The 20,349-nt window shown below is 38.8% G+C and overlaps 1 protein-coding gene and 2 long non-coding RNA genes across 5 annotated transcripts; 2 read left to right on the forward strand and 1 right to left on the reverse strand.

Annotated features, from left to right (window-relative positions):
- Positions 1 to 1,290: 1,290 nt before the first annotated feature.
- Positions 1,291 to 8,959, forward strand: LOC131258362 (uncharacterized). Of its 3 annotated transcripts, XM_058259634.1 has the most exons (6): positions 1,291 to 1,415; positions 4,572 to 4,630; positions 6,018 to 6,854; positions 6,950 to 7,426; positions 7,645 to 8,078; positions 8,192 to 8,959. In XM_058259634.1, exons 3-6 carry the CDS (start codon positions 6,650 to 6,652, stop codon positions 8,828 to 8,830), a joined length of 1,755 nt encoding a protein of 584 aa, XP_058115617.1. In that variant the 5' UTR covers positions 1,291 to 1,415; positions 4,572 to 4,630; positions 6,018 to 6,649; the 3' UTR covers positions 8,831 to 8,959. The 3 variants fall into 3 exon arrangements, with proteins under 3 accessions (XP_058115617.1, XP_058115616.1, XP_058115618.1); XM_058259633.1 differs by lacking the exon at positions 1,291 to 1,415 and having other exon boundaries at positions 4,253 to 4,630; XM_058259635.1 differs by lacking the exons at positions 1,291 to 1,415; positions 4,572 to 4,630 and having other exon boundaries at positions 5,623 to 6,854.
- A 652-nt stretch (positions 8,960 to 9,611) lies between these two features.
- On the forward strand, positions 9,612 to 10,646 carry LOC131257457 (uncharacterized). The gene is made up of 2 exons (XR_009177418.1): positions 9,612 to 9,856; positions 10,107 to 10,646. It is a non-coding gene; the product is annotated as an uncharacterized LOC131257457 (long non-coding RNA).
- A 9,080-nt stretch (positions 10,647 to 19,726) lies between these two features.
- Positions 19,727 to 20,346, reverse strand: LOC131258364 (uncharacterized). The gene is made up of 2 exons (XR_009178076.1): positions 20,058 to 20,346; positions 19,727 to 19,950 (listed from the first exon to the last, which is right to left on the reverse strand). It is a non-coding gene; the product is annotated as an uncharacterized LOC131258364 (long non-coding RNA).
- Between the last annotated feature and the right edge of the window lie 3 nt (positions 20,347 to 20,349).

The following is a 20,349-nucleotide window of genomic DNA, read 5'->3' on the forward strand; positions in this document are numbered from 1 at the left end:
ATTAACTGGTGGGCATTTTTGTCATTTAAAAAAATACAGTTTAAATGGACAAATATCATGGAAAATTTGTGGAAGGTAGAGTTGGACATCGAGTTGAGTTGGGCTCAGCTCGACTTTGCTCGATCAGCTGCTACCCCTGGCTCGAGTTTGGATCGGTTCAGTGACCGAGCCACTTTGTCCAGCTTGACTCGGCTCAGTCAGCAACTCGGGCCAATTCAAGTCGAGTTCGAGTTTGAGTCTGAACTTTTGAGCCAAGTTCGAGTTCGGGTTTTTGAGTTTGAGTTTGAGTTGAGTTTTCGAGATGAGTTCATATTCGAGGTCAGAAGTTTCGAGTTAAATTTGTAGTTGTACATAACATTTAATAACACAATAAAATTGAAAATAAAAAATAATATACAAATTGAAAACTAAAATATTCTAATTACAAACTTGAAAATTTACAACAACATTAGAAAAAAAAAAATTACTTTCATTATTTACTAATTACGTACAACTGGAAAGGAGATTCGTTTGCCGAGTTCGAGCTGCTATCCAATTCTTCATATATATACTCATTCACCTCTCTCGAATTAGAAGGTGGAGAAAACTTTTTATCATGCTCTTGTATAATTTGAATTAGATTGTTCAAACTTTCTTTGTGAGAATATTTATTTGTAGTTTCAAACACCCTTTAAAATACACCAAGACTTCAGAGAAACTTGGATGGTTTGTTACTCTTCTTCTTTTTATTTGTGCAACTTGAACCTGCTTCGGCATATGTTGCATTGGAGGACATCGTTGATGTTTAGAAGCTTCTTTCATACTACATTTTAAAGTAAGTTGAAATTATTCTTCTTTCAATGCTAATAATCTAGCTTCCTCATCTACCTCAGAAAGTTTGGATGGGGGGGGGGGGGGGATGTTTTTTATTCAAATCAATAAGGCCCTGTTTGGGTAACCGGTTTAACACGGTTTACAGTGGATGCGATTCCTCAATCCCTGATGTGACAAGTGAGAGCGTGTTTGGAACGCCACCGCCTTTCCACGTATTAAGAAGGATTAAATGCGTTGCCGGGAGTCAATGGGATTTCGAGATCCTTGCGGATACGCCTCTTTCATTTCTTATCCCTCGAGCCACACCCGTTGTCTTTCCGAGGACACCTTGCGGACCTTGCGCGATGGAAAATCACCTTATCCTCTCACCAGACCTGTACGGATCGAAGACCGGCGCCCATCTTCTTCCATCCCATCAGCTGTAATCGCAGGAGATGGGAGGAAATGGCAGGATTGCGTGGGTATATCCCCCATTTGGAAGGATTGGTCCTAGATGGAGGGAGAAATCCAAACCTTACGTGCACAGGCATCGTTGCAATTTCAGAGGCTGATTTCTGGTGCGGTGTAGTCGGGGATTCATTCCTCGAGTTGGATTCGAAGAGGTATCTCTGTCGACTTTCCAACTACATATGTTTGACAGGTATGGATTGTTGTATGCGTGCAAATGACGGTGTATTCCCATGCCATAGAGCTTACATGTGCTTAGATATCTTCTTTTATGAATATAACCAGTTGGATTTGGGGTTTTTTCGTATGGGGCACTTGTATGGTAAGAGTTGGGAATTTCCTTCGGTTATGGATTTTCTAAATGGTTTTAAAAAGGTATGAAGACATGATTAAGGTGAAGATTACTGTTATTTTTTAAATTATTTCCACCATGATTTACATTAATCAGGGAAATGCGGAAATATCGATCATATATGTTTTTCTTACAGACCCTTTTTTCAGGGCTCGTTTTGGTAGGAAAGGTATTGAGAGATTGTAGTATATTGGTTTCATAAGTCTGTGATTTGGTGGCCATTAAAATGTGGGTGATAACATTCCATCTCCAACGTATCAGGAATTCACTTCCAGTATATGGATTCTAGACTGTAACATTCGTTAATCCATTGCAGCATGTTTATATTCATACATAGCCGATGGGATAGATGTCTCTTACTCATCTAGGATGGCCGCTGTTGCAGGGATTTGCAGTGGATTGTACTACTTTAGTTTTTTACTTCATTGTTGTCATTTGTATAGGATGACTATAATTTTTACTCTAAATTAGATGACTGTAATTTTTCTTGGGTGTCCTTGTGATTTATTTTTTTATATGATTTCTTCATTTAAGATTTGCACCCCTTGAAAATGTGAAAATGGCTTTTTCTAAATTGAAATTTCCATTTCTTTTATAACTTGGAAATGTCTGTGTAAGTGGCAGTGATCTGTTTTGTTTCCAATCGTAATTTGTTATTGTCATTTGTTTGGTTTTGTTATGTTCTAGATAATGTTTATTTCATTATGTTCTTCTCTTTTGGGTGGTCTTCTCATTTTTGTTTTTGGAGCTATAACCAATGGCACATATTTACACTATTTATCTGCTCTTGAATGTCATTTGCTTAATAAATGAAATTTGATTTTTATATTAGAGAACAATCATAAACTCTAATTCTCAAAATACCTTTTCGCCCCAAAAATATTCCAGACCCACAAGACTTGAGAAGAAAAAAAAAAAACAAAAATTGTAGTAAATACACCACACTTTTCATCCCTTTAAATCCTTTTTAAAAGAATTCAAAACTGACCATGAATCCTTTAGAAAAAATATTAAATCAAACTTAGGACATACCCCACACACTTCTGCCCAATACACTTTTTTAAAACAACTGTAGTAAGAACCCTTCCTACAGGTTTTTGACCAAAATCCCTTTTTAGATAAATCAATTTAGACCAAACCCCACAAATTTAGGATACCCCCCCCCCCTAAATCACCCAAAGATTCCAACTTGCAGTGGATTGTACTTCTTTAGTTTTTTACTTCATTGTTGTCATTTGTATAGGATGACTATAATTTTTACTCTAAATTAGATGACCGTAATTTTTCTTGGGTGTCCTTGTGATTTATTTTTTTATATGATTTCTTCATTTAAGATTTGCACCCCTTGAAAATGTGAAAATGGCTTTTTCTAAATTGAAATTTCTATTTCTTTTATAACTTGGAAATGTCTGTGTAAGTGGCAGTGATCTGTTTTGTTTCCAATCGTAATTTGTTATTGTCATTTGTTTGGTTTTGTTATGTTCTAGATAATGTTTATTTCATTATGTTCTTCTCTTTTGGGTGGTCTTCTCATTTTTGTTTTTGGAGCTATAACCAATGGCACATATTTACACTATTTATCTGCTCTTGAATGTCATTTGCTTAATAAATGAAATTTGATTTTTATATTAGAGAACAATCATAAACTCTAATTCTCAAAATACCTTTTCGCCCCAAAAATATTCCAGACCCACAAGACTTGAGAAGAAAAAAAAAAAAAAAAAATTGTAGTAAATACACCACACTTTTCATCCCTTTAAATCCTTTTTAAAAGAATTCAAAACTGGCCATGAATCCTTTAGAAAAAATATTAAATCAAACTTAGGACATACCCCACACACTTCTGCCCAATACACTTTTTTAAAACAACTGTAGTAAGAACCCTTCCTACAGGTTTTTGACCAAAATCCCTTTTTAGATAAATCAATTTAGACCAAACCCCACAAATTTAGGATACCCCCCCCCCCTAACCCTAAATCACCCAAAGATTCCAACTTCCACTCCACCAAATAGTAAAAGAAATGAAAAATAGAGAGAGAGAGAGAGAGAGAGAACCTTCAAAGTTATTTATTTATTTTGCTTCCCTTCCCTTCTGCAACTACTCTAAATAATACCATCCAAAAAAACCCGTACTTCAAAAGACAATATAGAATACTTCCATTGACTATATTTGTTGCCACCCACTCTACAAGTCATATAATAGACAGATTTTCCATTTTTTTATTTTTTCATAAAATTTCATCACTAATCAAAAAGGAAAAACAATATATGGTGTGGGAAGTCCATTCAAATGAGTTACTATACCAACTCAATTGTACCGTAGGGCTCACTAGTCTAACTGTACACCTTTATATGCTCTATATACCAACAGTAGAGCATCTTATTTTTGGGTCACACAATCCATACAGCCCAGCAGTCCATTATTTGCACTTTATTATCTATCTTTGGCATAAATTATCTATAGTGTGCTAATCTTGGAGGAATTGATGATGGAAGAGGTATATTATCCATATCTATTTACTCCATCTCTTTACTCGCATTTTACAAGTGATATATCCAATAGAATTTCCATTTTTTTTCCATAAAATTTTGAGCATAGCAAAAGGAAAAATAGTAAATGGTGTGGGAAGTCCATTCAAATGGCTCTCTATACCATCCCAGTTGGACTATGGGGCTCACTAGTCTAGTTGTACACCTTTATATGCTCTATATACATACTGTGGAACATCTTATGTTTTTGTTTGCACAATCCATACAGCCCAGCAGTCCATTATTTGCACTTCAAAATTCTATCTTTGGCATATATTATGTATAGTGTGCTAATCTTGGTGGAATTGATGATGGAAGAGGTATATTATCCATATCTATTCAAAGATGATGAATTGTAGATGTGTTCTGTTTTTTTTTTTTTTTTTTTTTTTTTTTTGGGGGGGTAACTTCATTGTAGTTGTTGCCGCAGAAAGTACAGCAACCGAAGAAGTCATTCAATACCCAAATCCAATCACTCAATTCTGAAAGGTGTGGTTATCATGGCCCCTACTACAAATATATTGTATCTTTTATTTTAGTTCATGTTTTGATAGAATTTATTTTGAAATCATGCATATTTCTTTCAATATCCTTCATTATCCTTAATTTGAGGCATACTTACAGCCATCCTATGTCAAAAATGAGGTTGTTGAAATGAAAAAACATGGAATGAAAGTATCACATGACAAAGGCCCTGTTGCATATGTATTCTTTGTTTGATCACAAGTATGTATAACTCTGTTTTCCAAAATAAAGTGGTTGTTTTCCAAAAAAAAAAAAATGGTTTATTTTCTCCATAACTACATTGGCTGTAAGCAAATACCTATATGTGAATATAGCTCAAAATTCTACATGTAGAAAAGATGGTTGGAACAGGATGCCAGTTTTGTAAGAAAGGAAACAATATTTTCTTATTCCTAGCAAGGGTATGATTTCTGCCAGGATAGACAGGCATAAACATCATAAAAATCATTTGTACTATAGAATGCTTAAAATAATGTTGTTTGGAATTTTAACCTGATATAGCAGTGGGGAAAGCTCTAAATCATTACAAATCCTCTACAGCATGGATATTATGTAGTGATTTGTACTCGAAGAGTTGCTTTCATATAACTTCAGCAACCAACATAAAATATGAATAATGGTGTTGTTTGTAAATGTGGTAACCAATTTGGGCACACTGGCATCCTCTTGTACCTTCCTTTCTACCTGTTCTTGATTGGAATTGGCAATGTCGTGACTTGAATCCTCAGCTTTGGGCACACTGTGATCCTCTTCTACCATCTTGTCTATTTGTTTTCCAATAAAATTGACAATGTCATGACTTGAATCATCAGCTTTGGGCACACTGGCATCCTCTTCTACCATCTTATGCTCTGTATTATTACTGAGTCTTCTAATTCTTATGTCACTTTCATTATTTTGCATTCTATCTGTAATTACCACTAAATAAAGAAGATAATTGGAGGAGATGAATGAGGAGGCTGGTCCATCATGTAGGGCCCAACTCAAAGTGTCAATATCCCCCACTATGTAATCATAGTTGCTCAATCAATCCATACATCTTGACAATGACCTTAGTAATGGATCCATGTTGTTATCAATTTGTCATCATCCATCATGTGGAGCTCACAATTTCAATGTTCCATCAATCTCATATTCTCTTTCATAGGGTGACCCTAACCATATGAGAATTTGATCCTAATCCCTAATATTTTCATCATACGAGAATTTGGTCCTAATCCCTAATATGCAATCCCTTTAACAGACTTCTCTTACCTTTCCAATGACCTCCTATTGCTTTACGTGCTTAACCTGAATATTCAAGTAGGGATTTCCGTGGTGATTTCATGGTATCTTGTCTCCGTAAGTGTAGGTGAGGTTTATGAGATGGATAGCGACGATGAAGAAGAGATGGCCGAGACCGTGGTGGTGCTCGCAGTGGCCGCATGCGTCGCTGCTATTGGGGAATATTATCGCCACTATATGTTAAGAGAACCGCCGCGTCAAGGGGAAGACAAGCAGGCAAGATTTATCAGCTCTATCATTCGTGCAAGTGACAGGGACTGTGTTACGCAGTTGAGGATGAAACGAGAAGGTTTCTTCTCACCATGTAACATACTATAGGATAAAACGTAACTACGCGATACTCGTAACGTTAGTCTTGAGGAGCAATTAGTCATATTCCTCCATACAATTGGACATAACGTGCGTAATCATGTGATAGGACACAGGTTTATACGTTCAGGTGAAACCGTAAGTCATCACTTTCACCGTGTGCTTGATGCAATAGTGTCTTTGTATCCTGAATTTGTTAAGCAGGCCGGTACTGATACCCCCGCCGAGATTCAATCAAATCCTTATTGGGCCACTTATTTCTAGGTACCATTTTCGATATGAAGAAGGCTTTTCTGTTATTATGTTGAAGTAAGTTATTATTTACCATATTATCTTATAAGTGAAATTTGATATCATGCTAGATGGGACTGTGTTGGTGCGATAGACGGGATGCATATTCCCGCTCACGTGGAAGCATCCCAACACCCAAGCTTTCACAATAGGAAGGGTGTCGTATCTCAAAATGTGCTTTCTGCTTGTTCGTTTGACATGACATTCTTATACGTGCTAGGTGGATGGGAGGGTTCTGCTTCGAATGCACGAGTCCTACATAACGCACTGACGCGAAGTGATGATCCACTAATTGTCCCACACGGTAATTGTTTTATCACAAATACCTGGTAATATTGTTCATGGTAACGTCATTTTCAACACACTAACCCCCAAAACCATAACTCTTATGCATTGTAGGAAAATATTTCATCGTCGACGCAGGATACGCTCACTCACCTGGATTCTTGGTGCCTTACCGCGGTGTTCGATATCACTTGCAAGAATATCGACCTGGGAGAGCACCCATGAATAAGGAGTTATTCAACTACCGACATGTACAATTGCGAAACGCAATTGAGCGTTGTTTCAGTGTAATGAAGGGTAGATTTTCTATTTTGAAGACAGCTGCACAATATCCATTTGAAACACAGGTCAAGATTGTAGTAGCTTGTTCTTTACTACATAATTTCATTCGTCAGGAAGACGAAACTAAACAAGATTTAGATGATGTTGGTATACCCGTGGGGGATGTAGAGAGTAATCCTACACTAAATGAGGTATTAACAATGGATGAGCGACAGTGGCTAGTTCAAGTGACACAGTGGGAGAAAGAGGCGTGGATCAAAGTTCATGATGAAATTGCGGAGCGCATGTGGACAGACACCCAAATGAATAGTAGGAATAGATAGGCTCCTTTTTTTATTAAATGCATTGACTTATCGGATAGGCACATATATGTATAAGTAAAATATGGTCGATTTGAACACTATCATTTTGGACTTACATATTCACTTGGTACGATTATATACTCTTCAATGCATGAATAGCTGCTAGTAGAACTGTACACTTCACTATTTATTCATTTTATAACTCTTTGTTAATCCACACATTAGGTGAGATGTCTGACAATTGGGTAAGTAGTACACCTACACCGACGCAGTCCCCGGCGAGGTCTCCAGTTCTACCGACACGTTTTTCTCCACGCGAGAAGACTGTAAAATCACTTGTTGAGCCTCTATTGCGAGCTGCAAAGATCAAGTGGACCAGAACAATGGATCAGATATTATTCAATACGTTGTTGGAGCAAATTGCTTTGGGTCGAAAGGTGGATAATGGATTTAAGAGAGAAGCATATCATGCGGCCGCTGAGGAGGTGTCTAGGAGGACTGAAATATTGGTAAACTGGCAAAACGTCCAAAACCGATTGCGGTATCATAAGCGAGAGTACAACGATGTGAAAGACATGTTGGCCGCAAGTGGTTTTGCGTGGGATAGCGAGCGTATGGTTGTCACAGCCCCAGACGAGGTATGGGAAGAGTACCTCAAGGTAATGGTTGCTCACAACCCCTTGCATTGAATTTCATTTGTTACATAAGTTTCTCTCTTTAATTATGTGTACTCAACTATTATCTACTTACTTAATCCTTTCCTTGTATGTAGACGCATCCAAGAGCAGAAAAACTACGTGGGAAGCGGATAGAACGATTGGACGATTTAGCGACGATTGTAGGTACAGACCATGCAACAGGTTGCTACGCCCAAGGAAGCAGGAACATGGTCGCAGCTTCATCTCGTGTTCAACGAGATCTAAATGAAGCATGGACTGACCTGGACGATGACACCGATGCACATATCGATATTTCCGAGGATAATCTCGGGGATTCAGCTGGGAATTTTCGAGCTTCGAATGAAAGCCATAAGGAATCTGAAAATCGCTCATTCCGCAACACTCCCAGTCGAGGAACCGAATGTGGGAGTAGTCGTGGTGGGAGTACGACAACGAAACGGATGCGTACTGCTTGTCCCTGTGACGTCCTCGGGGTATCTCTGGATGGGGTGGCAGAGGCAATGCAAAAATTTAGACTTGGTAAAGAGGTCAACCGTAATACTAAAGTACTAGATCTCCTCGAGGAGGTTCAGGGACTGACCAACCCAGAGTTCATCGAGGTTGGTGGGCTGCTGACCAAGGATGAGAAGCTCGCATCCTTTTTCGTAAGTCTTCGACCAGAGCGGAGGGTCGATTGGTTGAAGAAAACTTTGTCTGATTTCAATAGAAATGTTGGTGGGGGTTCTGCTTGATGGTTGCAACAACATTAATTAGATTTCGTTTTGGATAATTTCAATATCAGGATATGTAATAACTATATACACATTCTACACTTATTTTTTTGGTAACCATCAGTTTTTAGGGTTTTTGGATATTTACCACATGCATGATATTCTATTATGTGTGAAACTAATCTTCCATTTTCAGTACTATTCACTTTACATGCTTTCATATTATGAATTGTATAACATGCATATTTTTCGTATCTTGGTTATGTTTTTGTGAATGCAGATAGGTTCAATTAAATATTACATTGTAGTCAACGGTCGTCGACCTAGGATATATGTGTTTTGGGATGAGGCACGGTTGCATGTAGAAGGATATAGTGGTGCTAGACATCAATCCTTCAAATCATTCCAATATGCGACTGCATGGTGGAATTCTAACCATGCAAGTACAAGTAGAGAGTCAATGATCCAGACTTGTGGTGAGGTTGAGTCACCTACATATGCCAGTAAATTGATCCAAGAAATTCCGAGATCCAGGGTGTGCATGAGTACTCAAACAGATGATACTCCCACAAATGACGGGGGCACGGTGGCTGCATTAGTAGTTGTCATCTTGGTTACATTCTTCATCTTATATATAATCATTAAGCTATAGTTTCAATGTTTCTGCACTTATTCTCACTCTGATTTTGGTAGACATCTGATATTTGGTTCCAGTAGGCTTTTTTAATGCATGTATAACTCCCACAAATTATCTCTCAATCTGCCTGTATTTAATAGTACTGTGATGTTCTAGTTAAATGTAACGTGTATTTTAATTTCCTTCATACATTAAAATCTTATAACTGTTGTCCCTTTTCATTCCCATGAGTATGGAGTTCACCGCATTCCATCCTGACACCTGAACACAACTTCCCAAGGGCCAGGTATGATGTGTTCTATTTGTGATCAGATTAATGTATAAATCTATTTCATTCGTGAACGCATTTGTAGGCAAGATTTATCATGGAGGGTAACTACTAGAGGATCGGAGTATCGTGTCTTACATTGGTATGAATTTCCATTTCCCATTGACATTATAGGTCATCACATTTGGACATCACTCGGACATGTATAGGTAGTAGTTAGTCCTAGTAAAAGAATATGCATTGCGCATATCTAAATGGGTTAATGTACGATGCTTCTCCTTCTCGAGGTATGATTTGTGTTCCAATAAATTTCTTTTATTTTTAGTCAGGTCGCAATTGATTTACTAAGCACTTTAGCCATGAATGCCCTCGTTGTCAACCTCTTTCTACAGATAGGTCATGCACCAAACAACCACGCAGGCCGTACTCCAACTCTGAAACTTGATTCCATCGGATTGCGTAAGTTCTATAGAAGGCATGGAACATCTCATTTTAATTTTTTTCTTACAGATGATTACAACGTGCATGAAAATGAGTTAGGATTTCATCATATTTCGTATTGCTTTTGCAGACAAACATTCATGTCTCTGGTTCACGATCCGTAAGTGCCTCCATCTTTCCGATCTATCACACTACGTAAACATTGTGGTCCTCATGTAGAGGAGATTGGAGGAATATGATAGAAGAACCGAAGATATTTGGGTGATTTTAAAAAAATGAGGTTTTCTGTATGTTGCATGTAATTAAATCGTTGACTGTGACTTTTGCCTTTCAGTGATAGCGTCTATATAATGAATGTAGTATATTCCCTGTTTTTGGACACATGTTAACCAATATTGTCAGGGCTGTGATCCACCCAATGTAGCCAATGGCTGCTGGTCGGTGTGGTGGACCCGACGAGGATGTATAGCTTCCATCCATGCCATCATTTATTTTTTCTTTTTAAAAAAAATAAATTTAGATAGTTTCATGGTACGAGACCAATCATATTTCTTTCAGATTCTGAAGTGGACCACGTATTAGGAAACCAACTCAGAACAGTGTTGGTGTTTACAGCATGTTTAGGTGGGCCACATAAATCGGTTTTGATCTTCCTGTAGTTGATTAGTTGATTTCTGTGAATCTTGGCGTTTGGGCTTGATCAATATGTTGGATATCAAATTAGCGGTGACAGTGGGCCAGACGTTGAATTGGCGTCTGTCTCTCCATGTATAATCTTCTTTCCTGAACTAGGGCCCACAATGAACCTGATGGGCTTATCCACGCCCTCCATCCGATTTTCTAGCTAGTTTAAGGCATTGCGTATTAAACTTGACGCATTCGAAATCCTGTACTGGACCGTATCGGTGGAAATGGGAATAATGATTCCCACCGTTGATTTCTTCATAGGACCCACGCATGAGATTTATTTGTCATCCAACGTTTTCCTAAGTTCTCGAAGACGTAGATGAAGGGAAAAAAACCAATATCGGATTGATAAAAAATGTGGGTACCCCAGAAAACGTACTCCACACAGGAGTTCAATTGATATTGTATCATGTGGTGTGGTCCACTTGATCTTTGGGTGTGCTACAAGTTTTAATTAAACACATATTTGTATCTACTCAAGTGGATGGACGATGCTGATTGAACACAAATCTCACTGTTGGTCCCGCATATCAGCCGTACAGTGGGTAAAGTTAGATGGAGAGGTGTCCGCATTCGATATGCAGTGGAATCCCATCGTGTAACTAAACAAAAGCTCTTTCGAAAACTTATGGGATGGTTGCAATCCCATAAACCCCAAATAGGGCCCGGCGGTGCATGGGATACAGATTTACACAACAATCCGCCGACAATACCCTGGGCGTCATAAATGCATGGGATGGTTGTAATTCCATCCCATGTAATCCGCTGTAACTCACGCACCCAAACACGCCCTAAGGGTCTAAAAAAGAAGTTGGACTTCCTTTGAAGCTTTAGGACACGGTTCTACATCTTCAACCCTGACATGATAAGTGTAACCCAAGCTAATTAGTTTTGTTAACAAACTTGACCCTACACAAATGACACAAAATCTTTAATTTTTCAGAGTTTAGAGAGTGGACTAAGGAACCATAGTCCCAAACGTCGGTCGATGATTCACTTGAAGATATATCAAGGTCCTAGAGGGGGGTGAATAAGACTTTTTAATAAATATGTCAATTTAAAAATCCTTCTTGCAAAGCTTAAACTAATCTCGGATTAAACTAAGCAAAGCAATCTAACTCTAAAGACTTCTAAGCCACTAAAGGATCCAATCTTATAGACTTCTAAAGATATATCAATCATCCAACTAGTTTATAGCATGGTGAACATGGTGAATGGAATATGCAACTATCAATCCTAAGCATCCATACTTATCTAATCATATAAGCATGAATCAAGTAAATGCACAAATGACAATTCAAACATAAGCATATATAGTGGTTCGGCTAAGTACCTACTCCACTCCCGGCGGACGTACTCTCTCGTAGAGTGTACCGAATTTCACTATGAGAGGTTTTAAATCAGGTTTACCTCAAACCTTTATAAACTACACAATGTATAGCCTATACAAGGCAATCACTCATGCCTACACAAGGCAATCATACATACTTACACAAGGTATTTGCCTACACAAGGCAATAACACTTGCCTACACAAGGTAATAATAACACATGCCTACACAAGGCATTAACACATGCCTAGACAAGGCACTCGATCAAGCCTACACGAGGCTATCACACATACCTACATAAGGTATTGAGTCGTATACAAGGACATTATATGTATTCTCCCGTCGGAGGCCTACAAAAGGTCTTAACGAGTTTACAAACAAACTCTGAAACAAAATCCTACACAAGGAAGAAGTTTCAGACTCTTTAGACTCTTGTACTTACTTATAAGTGGATGAGCCCTTCTCGATGTAGCTTATAGGTTGCTTGATCTCTGCTTTGTTGAGCTTCAATCAGCTCCCTGATGCTCCCCCTATCACGATGATGTGGTTGTTTTGATGTTTCAGCTTCACGATCAATTTTCTTGCATATAATACTCCTTTTAGGGTAAACAAGGTAATGGGAGTAGGGCCTAATGTGATGTATATGTGGCCCATTTGGTAAGGCCCATTATGATGAATATGAGGCCTTTGTGTGAGTCCCAATGGGGTGTGTATGAGGCCCTTGAGTGAGGCCCATTGTGATGTATATGTGACCCATTTGGTGAGGCCCATTATGATATATGAGAGACCCATGTGGTGAGGCCATTATGATGTGTGAGCCCACCGTGATGTATATAGTAATGTTATGATGCTCAACTATTCTCCTAGCTAGTATAAGGCCTTGGGCCCCCATCGTAGAATAGATTCTATGGGCCATGCCTTGGGAGCAATGATGGTTAAATGTCCACATTGTAAGAGATGCACACATTGTGATCTCCCATTAGGCCCACTGATTAGGCCCGCTCTCATCTCCCCTTGTTGTGGGCTAACCCAAATTGATGGGCCCCCACTAGTACAAGTATGATCCATCTCACCTTTTTGGGTTATCCCAAATTATTGGACCCCCATTAATGCTCACCCATTTATATCTTTTGGGCCCCATTGATAGCCCAGCCAGCTTTATAATAAGGTGGGTAAGGAAGCCTACTTACTGTATGATTCACCCTTGTTGAAGATGGATGAATATGGGGTATCAGATTTGGTATATCCACTATAGAGGACCGATCTTCACATTATAGATCAAATCCATTGTCCTTTTGTGGACCCCGTCTTGTCTATAGGTTGATTATCGATTCCGACTATGATTATGTGATAGCACAACATCATGATACATGCCCATACACATCATCTACATGCTTGTTATGAGAAGTGACTGATCATAGCATTATGCCATTAGGCAGGTTGTTTATGGGACTCCTTGATAGGCGGAGTTGTCCCACATGAGCGCACGGTATGCGCAGGATTGGTACATGACTGGATTGTGTGACTCATGCATCTTGCATTATGTGTTTTGATTACTATACACCCTACCAACATCAGAGTTGTAACCTCCGCAGGTATAGCGTGACGACAGGATTGGATACTGAAAATACTTGTTAAAGCACGGGGGCATCATAGATGTCCAAGGGTGAAAGTCCCCAAACCCTTATGGTACCAAGAGGATGCTCCAATATCGAGACCGAGTGGATGTATGAGCGCATGAGTGCCGAATACCATTAGGCCGCGTCTCCTACTATGTCGTGGTCGGTTGTAAGGAGGTGCCTTACCTGCCCAAGGGTAGGAGGCAATGCTAGGCCGAGTCTGACTAGCTTGTAAATGGGTCCACTACCGACATGCCGGGTAGATATTGACAGACTATTAGTCAGGCGGGTAGTGAGGTCTCTTCCACTTGCATGGTTGCACGTCCAGTTAGGGCGGCGATCTGGTGTAGAGTGTATTAGACTCGGTGATATCCCAGCAATGAGCTGTATTGATATGTGGATTCAGATGAGGACAGACATGCTTGAGCTATATCTAGCATATGACATTGGCCATATAGGCCTTGCATTGCATGGCCTTAATGTGGCTGATAGCATTCATGCCTTCCATCGTATAGCCTTGGTACGACTAATAGTAATCATGAACTTACCAGCACTTTCACATTACTCTGATATTGCATACTTGCATTTTTACCTTGCGCACACACTTTCACCACCCTCTAAGCTTTTTATAAGCTTATGCACGACCGTTGCGTGCAAATAACGCTATGACATAGCTAAGCAAGAGCAGGAGCATGCAGCCGAGCTTTTAGAGTTCCGATATTATCTTATATTTCCCTTTATGCATTGTACTTTAAAGATTTTGATTATGTTGGATTTTGTGATGGTGTTCTTTTTATTGTTCGTGAGTTATGCTTATAGTTATGCTTCTTATGGAATAAATTCATGTTGAAAATTCTCCTTGTAGGATCCCAGGATCGGAACCTGGTATATGGGTGCCGGGAGCCGAGAATGGGGTACTACGGAGGTTGTCAGGGTCGGATTCGACGATCGGGAATTTTGTGAGCCCGGTTTCCGAGTTTGGGATGTGACACCACCCCTCCCATCCATCCATGTATCCAACCATACAACCAATCATGCATCCATCCATCTTTATAGAGGCTTTAGGGTTCTATAAATATATATATATATATATATATATATATATATATATAGAGAGAGAGAGAGAGAGAGAGAGAGAGAAATGGTCTACTGTGCACATATCGCATGAGACCTTTGTGCGCACCAAGCTAATGTAGTGGGAGTGAGTAGGCTTGGAGTGGGCTCTGCGGTAATGTTTTGGTGAAATCCACTATGACCATTAATTTTTTTTATAGTAATTTAATGGTAGTCCAAAGAACAGGTAGATTCATGATTCGGGTAGACCATACTAAGAGAAACACCGGGGGAAGAATATATTTACCGTTGAATTTTTACGGGGCCCATAGTGACTTTTATATGAGATCTAATCCAACCATTAGATGCCTCATGACAATATATGCATAGAGATCAAATTTTAGACCTTTATATGATTTATGTGGGCCATACCAAGCCAAACAATTTAGACGATGGGCATTCCCTTCATTGTCTCCACTTATATGGTCCAATTAAATTATGAAAGTGGGTGATTTTTTAACCCTATTGACAAATTATTGTCACACATCTTATTATTAGAGTGGATTTCACACACACATTAAGATGACCCCACCCTGTTGGCATGCTATAGCAAGATATGCGGGTTACATGTTGGGGAGCAGATTAGGTGAGATCCGAGACTGACCCAAGACGATGCCACCATTACGTGGGCCCATTTGATGTATGTATTCTATATCCACTTTGACCATCCATTTTCCCAATCATTTTGTGGTATTATCCCAAAAATGAAGATATCCAATTATCAGGTAGAGCATAACATAGGAAATTAATGGTGGCGTTCATTCACCACTATTTCCTGTAGTGTGGTTCAACTAAGCTTTGGATCTACCTCGTTCTTGATCTAATGATATAAAATAATCCAGCAAAACAGATGAATAATATAGATAAAACACATATGTTATAATGGGGCTCAAATAACACTTTTAGTAAGCTGCTGAAAGAGTCAGCATGCATAAGGACGTGAACAGGCGGGCAAGGCAGGAGGGTTGGGGTGGGCCCATCCACTTCGATAATGAGATGCATGATATGAATTTAACCATAGTGCTAAAAGCTCACCCGCCTACACAATTTAGGTGGGCCATATGAGTGGAAATAGTGCATGATACGCCCACCATTTAGATTGTTTCACTTGTATGGCCCCACATAAATCCAGGATGGGCATGAATTTTTGTCCTCATGAATGTATTTCTAGGAGGTAGGTAATGGTTTGAGTGGATTTCACATAAATATCACGGTTGGCCCCGTAAAAATTTAACAATAGACGTATCCTTCTACTGCTGTTTCTCCTGGTATGGCCCACCTGAATTACGAATCTGTTTATTCTTTTAAATCTACAGTTAAATTACTATCAAGAACCTAATGATCAGAGTGGATTTCACAGCACATCACCATAAAGCCCACCCCAAGCCTACTCACTCCCACTCCATTAGCTTGGTGCGCATAAAGATATCCTGCGGGACGGTGCGTATGAGACCATTACTCTCTCTCTCTCTCTCTCTCTCTCTCTCTCTCTCTCTCTCTCTCTCTCTCTCTCTCTCTATATATATATATATATATAATATGGGGTTTACTGTTTAGAATTTTTATTTAATAAATAATATATAATATATTTTTATATATTTATAATATATAAATAATATAATGCAACGATCGATGATCGGGTTTCCAACCATGGATAGCATCCGGGTTGGTCTGGCTGAACTCTCAATCCCACATACATATACATATCATAATTCACAAATCACAACAAACAACAAACAACCAAGGTTTGATTGCTTACCGCACCGAACGAGCGGGCAGGGTAGCGAGGGACGAGCAGGGCAAGGGCGACAGACGAGCAAAGACAGACGACCGAATTGGTTGAGAGAGAGAGAGAGGGTTCGACTTCAAGCTCGATAGAGTTTGGGCGGTTGGGCTGGGTAAGTGAGAGAGAGGGGTAGGGTCTTTTAGTTAGGGTATTTATATCACTAGAACTGAGTCAAGCCGAGCAAATCGAATCGAGCCGAGTTCGAGTTATGTACCAATCTGAGTCGAGTCGAGCTCGGGCCAGCTCGAACTCGGCTTGAAATATTTTTGAGCTAAAAAAATCAACTCGACTCGGCTCAAACTCAGTTTCGAACCGAGTCGATTCGAACTTTTTCGAGTCAAGTCAAGCAAGTTAACCGAGCTAGCTTGTGTACAGCTCTAGTGGAAGGTACATCCTTAATAATAGCTTGATTAATGAAAAAAATAATTTAAAAAGGTATCAAGTTGTAAATACCACTATTTTGAAAAGAAAAAAAAATCCCTAAAAACATAGAAAATAATAAAAAGGGAAGGAAAAATCTGGGCAATCCAAATTCATCAAAAACGATTATATATTTTCCAACAATTAAGGGTTTGTTTGGTTGTACCTAGTGTTCAAAGTGTTAGTATTGCTACAAGTTTCGTTAGCCAAGGATATGGAAACAATATCAATATCGCCGATAACTAAAAATGCCGGGAAACATAGGAAAAATAGTGGAATTTTTAGTGGAACTTCACGATATGCTAAAATACGCATTTGCATATAGGAATAAAAAAATTTACAAAAAGAATGCATACATAATAAGTTTCCATTTAATGGGGGCTTAAAAGCATGTGCCGTTGTAAGAAATCAGTCTCACCATCCAACGATCCATCCAACCTTCCATCTAAACATCCATTGATATTGCAGAATATCGACAAGATATGATGTTTTGCCAAGAAATCATATACAACGGCAAAGGAAACGAAAGATTGTGGTCTCGATATCGCACATATTGCGATAACAATAATATCAAGATATTGTCAATATTATCCAAGACAAATTGAACACTACATACAATCATGTGCCCATGAAAAAATTTTAATAAACAAATTTTTGGTGATATCGATACATCAGGGATATTATTGAAATATCGTTGATAGACTTGTGATACAAGCGTCGCTTAGAATTTACACGTTCAAAAATATTGGCAATACGTTGGAGATGTTGATACATTGGCAATACAAGTGTTTAAGTTATACATTGATACGCCATCCCCTAATAGCTCGAGCTTTTAGAGAAAGTGGTGATTTGACATGGCATCAGAGCGGATGGTCAAGTGTTCGAATTCAGGGAGCAATAAATATGCCTCCCTACTATATTCTTCCATGGGAGGCGTTTATGGTCATTTATGGTGTAAGTTGTGAGTGTCCCTCCACCCTTGCTTAATATGTTCCAAATGTGAAGTGTGATGGTATTGCTACTAGTGTTATCGGTATTGTCGAGCTGGAGATAAAGAGAATATCGGAGATATTTCACTAATATCGGGAATAATTCAAACAATGGTTCTACCCAATGCCAACAGCAAGATGGGTTTTCTGCCCACAAATGGTGGCCAAGTCAGAAAAAGGTTGGCACTTGGCACATGGCTTCAACCCAGATGATCCCCGGCAACATCTAACCAAATATCGATTTACTAGACATCCCAATATCGTCTTATATCATGCAATCTATTCATACCCATTTCGGTCGAGTCTGTGATTTGTACGAGTTTGCATGGTGTGTCGTAAGATTTTCCTACAGATATGTACGGTGACTCCTCGAAAAGTAGAATCATAACGTATCAATTGTCACTGAACAACGGCTGAGCTTAAATGATTAAATGACATCAGAAAAGCGATCAAACTCGCACGGTCACAAGATAGGTGGAGAGAGGGGAGAGTTAAGAAAGCGAAACGTGTGAAGCGTCTAGAATCCAAGTGATGGAGAACGGTTACCATAATTGGCGAAACGTGGGAAGCATCCAGAACAGGTGGATCGAAAATTCAATAGAAAAATTCATCTCATACCAAACCAAACAAACCCAACATTATCTTTCAATTATCTTATCAATTACTCTTTCAATTTACATTCCATAGTGTAATCTTTTACTTTTCCTGTTGAATAAATTACATTCCTTAGTGTAATCATTTTCTTTGTCAATTTACATTCCATAGGGTAATCTTTTACTTTTCCTGTTGAGTAAATTACATTCTTTAGTGTAATCATTTACTTTCCAACCTACCAATTTACATTCCGTAGTGATAATCAAGTAACTGATAATCCTTAATTATAATTAGAGTTTACGTTCACACTCTGGACTTTGTTCAATCATCGAAGAAGTGTCCTTCGACAGTTCACAGCAGCCGACTGTAAGGATTTCTTTCTTATTTTGTTTATTCTATATTGAAAAGTCTTTTCGTACAGAAAGCAAAGGAGTAACCCATCATCAAAGGACGAACCCCCACCCTCTGAATATCATCTGATCCAATTTATGCATTGAGCGAATAGACGGCCGATCTCCTCAGATCTTGATCATACACTATGCTTACTTTGGCAACCTAGGGTCATTGCTGTTTAGTTTGAATTGTAGCCGCAATCCCAATTTTGGCATACCCGCATACCCAATTCTGGGAAAAATTGCAGCGAACACAACCTATTGAAATTTTCAAGTAAAACCACCCATCCAATTGGGACTGAAATATTAAATACAAATCAGGACCCAAAAAATGTACGGCAGACATTAACCCAACCCTAGTATCTTATCTTGATACTCCCCAAATATGCCTTAATTTCTCATTAAATGAAACTACGGGAATTAGAGCCTGCTGATCCCAGTCGAAAATACATGTACAACATTCGTTAACTATTTTGCAAAGATGAGAAACATCATGCAGCAAAAGAAAACAACAATACCATAACTACAACATTAAAGCCACGGCAATGATGCTGTTTCATCCATCCTAAGCTCAACAACTGTCGTTACAAAAATACATCATGTATGAATATAAAAAGAGGATTAAGAACGGGCAGCTAGTGTGGTTCAATGCCTCCGAGGCCCCTTTATGAAGGATTCAAAATTTGAAGGCAGAGGAAAAAAGAAAATCTTCTTCTCTTAACAAAGCATGAATGGTGACTGAACTCAAACAATACCTTTTGGGATGGGTTATGGGCCCCCGGCTTGGTGTACAACATTTAGGGCTATCTGATTGTTCTCGGCAACCTGATCTTATTTGTCAAGCTCCACCAACCTGTCTGGGTCGCTGGAAAAACTACTCCTGAGCTCCCTTTGAAATCCTTTCGGCATCTCCAAAATAATCGTACTTAATTAATTACGGTATGGAAGAAGAAGTTGGGTTGTCAGGCTTACCAGTCCACCAACAAGCATAAATTATAATGGCATCAAATGTTACAATACTCAAGGTGATATTGGCTTGGAATGTCGATTCTTTAAACAATACCTATGTTAACAACAGAGGTTAGTGGGGAAAAAACAAGAAACAGGTGCATCCCAATCAAAGATAATTTGGCCATTCCCTTTAATTAATACAAGGGATAAGTGCCATTCCTCTCAGATTAAAATGGCCGAGGGGGAGCATTCAAAATGAAAGTGCCTGCAACTGCTACCTTTGTTGTTTGGTCCCATCATAGAAAAAAAGTTG

Source organism: Magnolia sinica, chromosome 10 (assembly GCF_029962835.1).
Source record: "Magnolia sinica isolate HGM2019 chromosome 10, MsV1, whole genome shotgun sequence".
Lineage (NCBI taxonomy): Eukaryota > Viridiplantae > Streptophyta > Magnoliopsida > Magnoliales > Magnoliaceae > Magnolia > Magnolia sinica.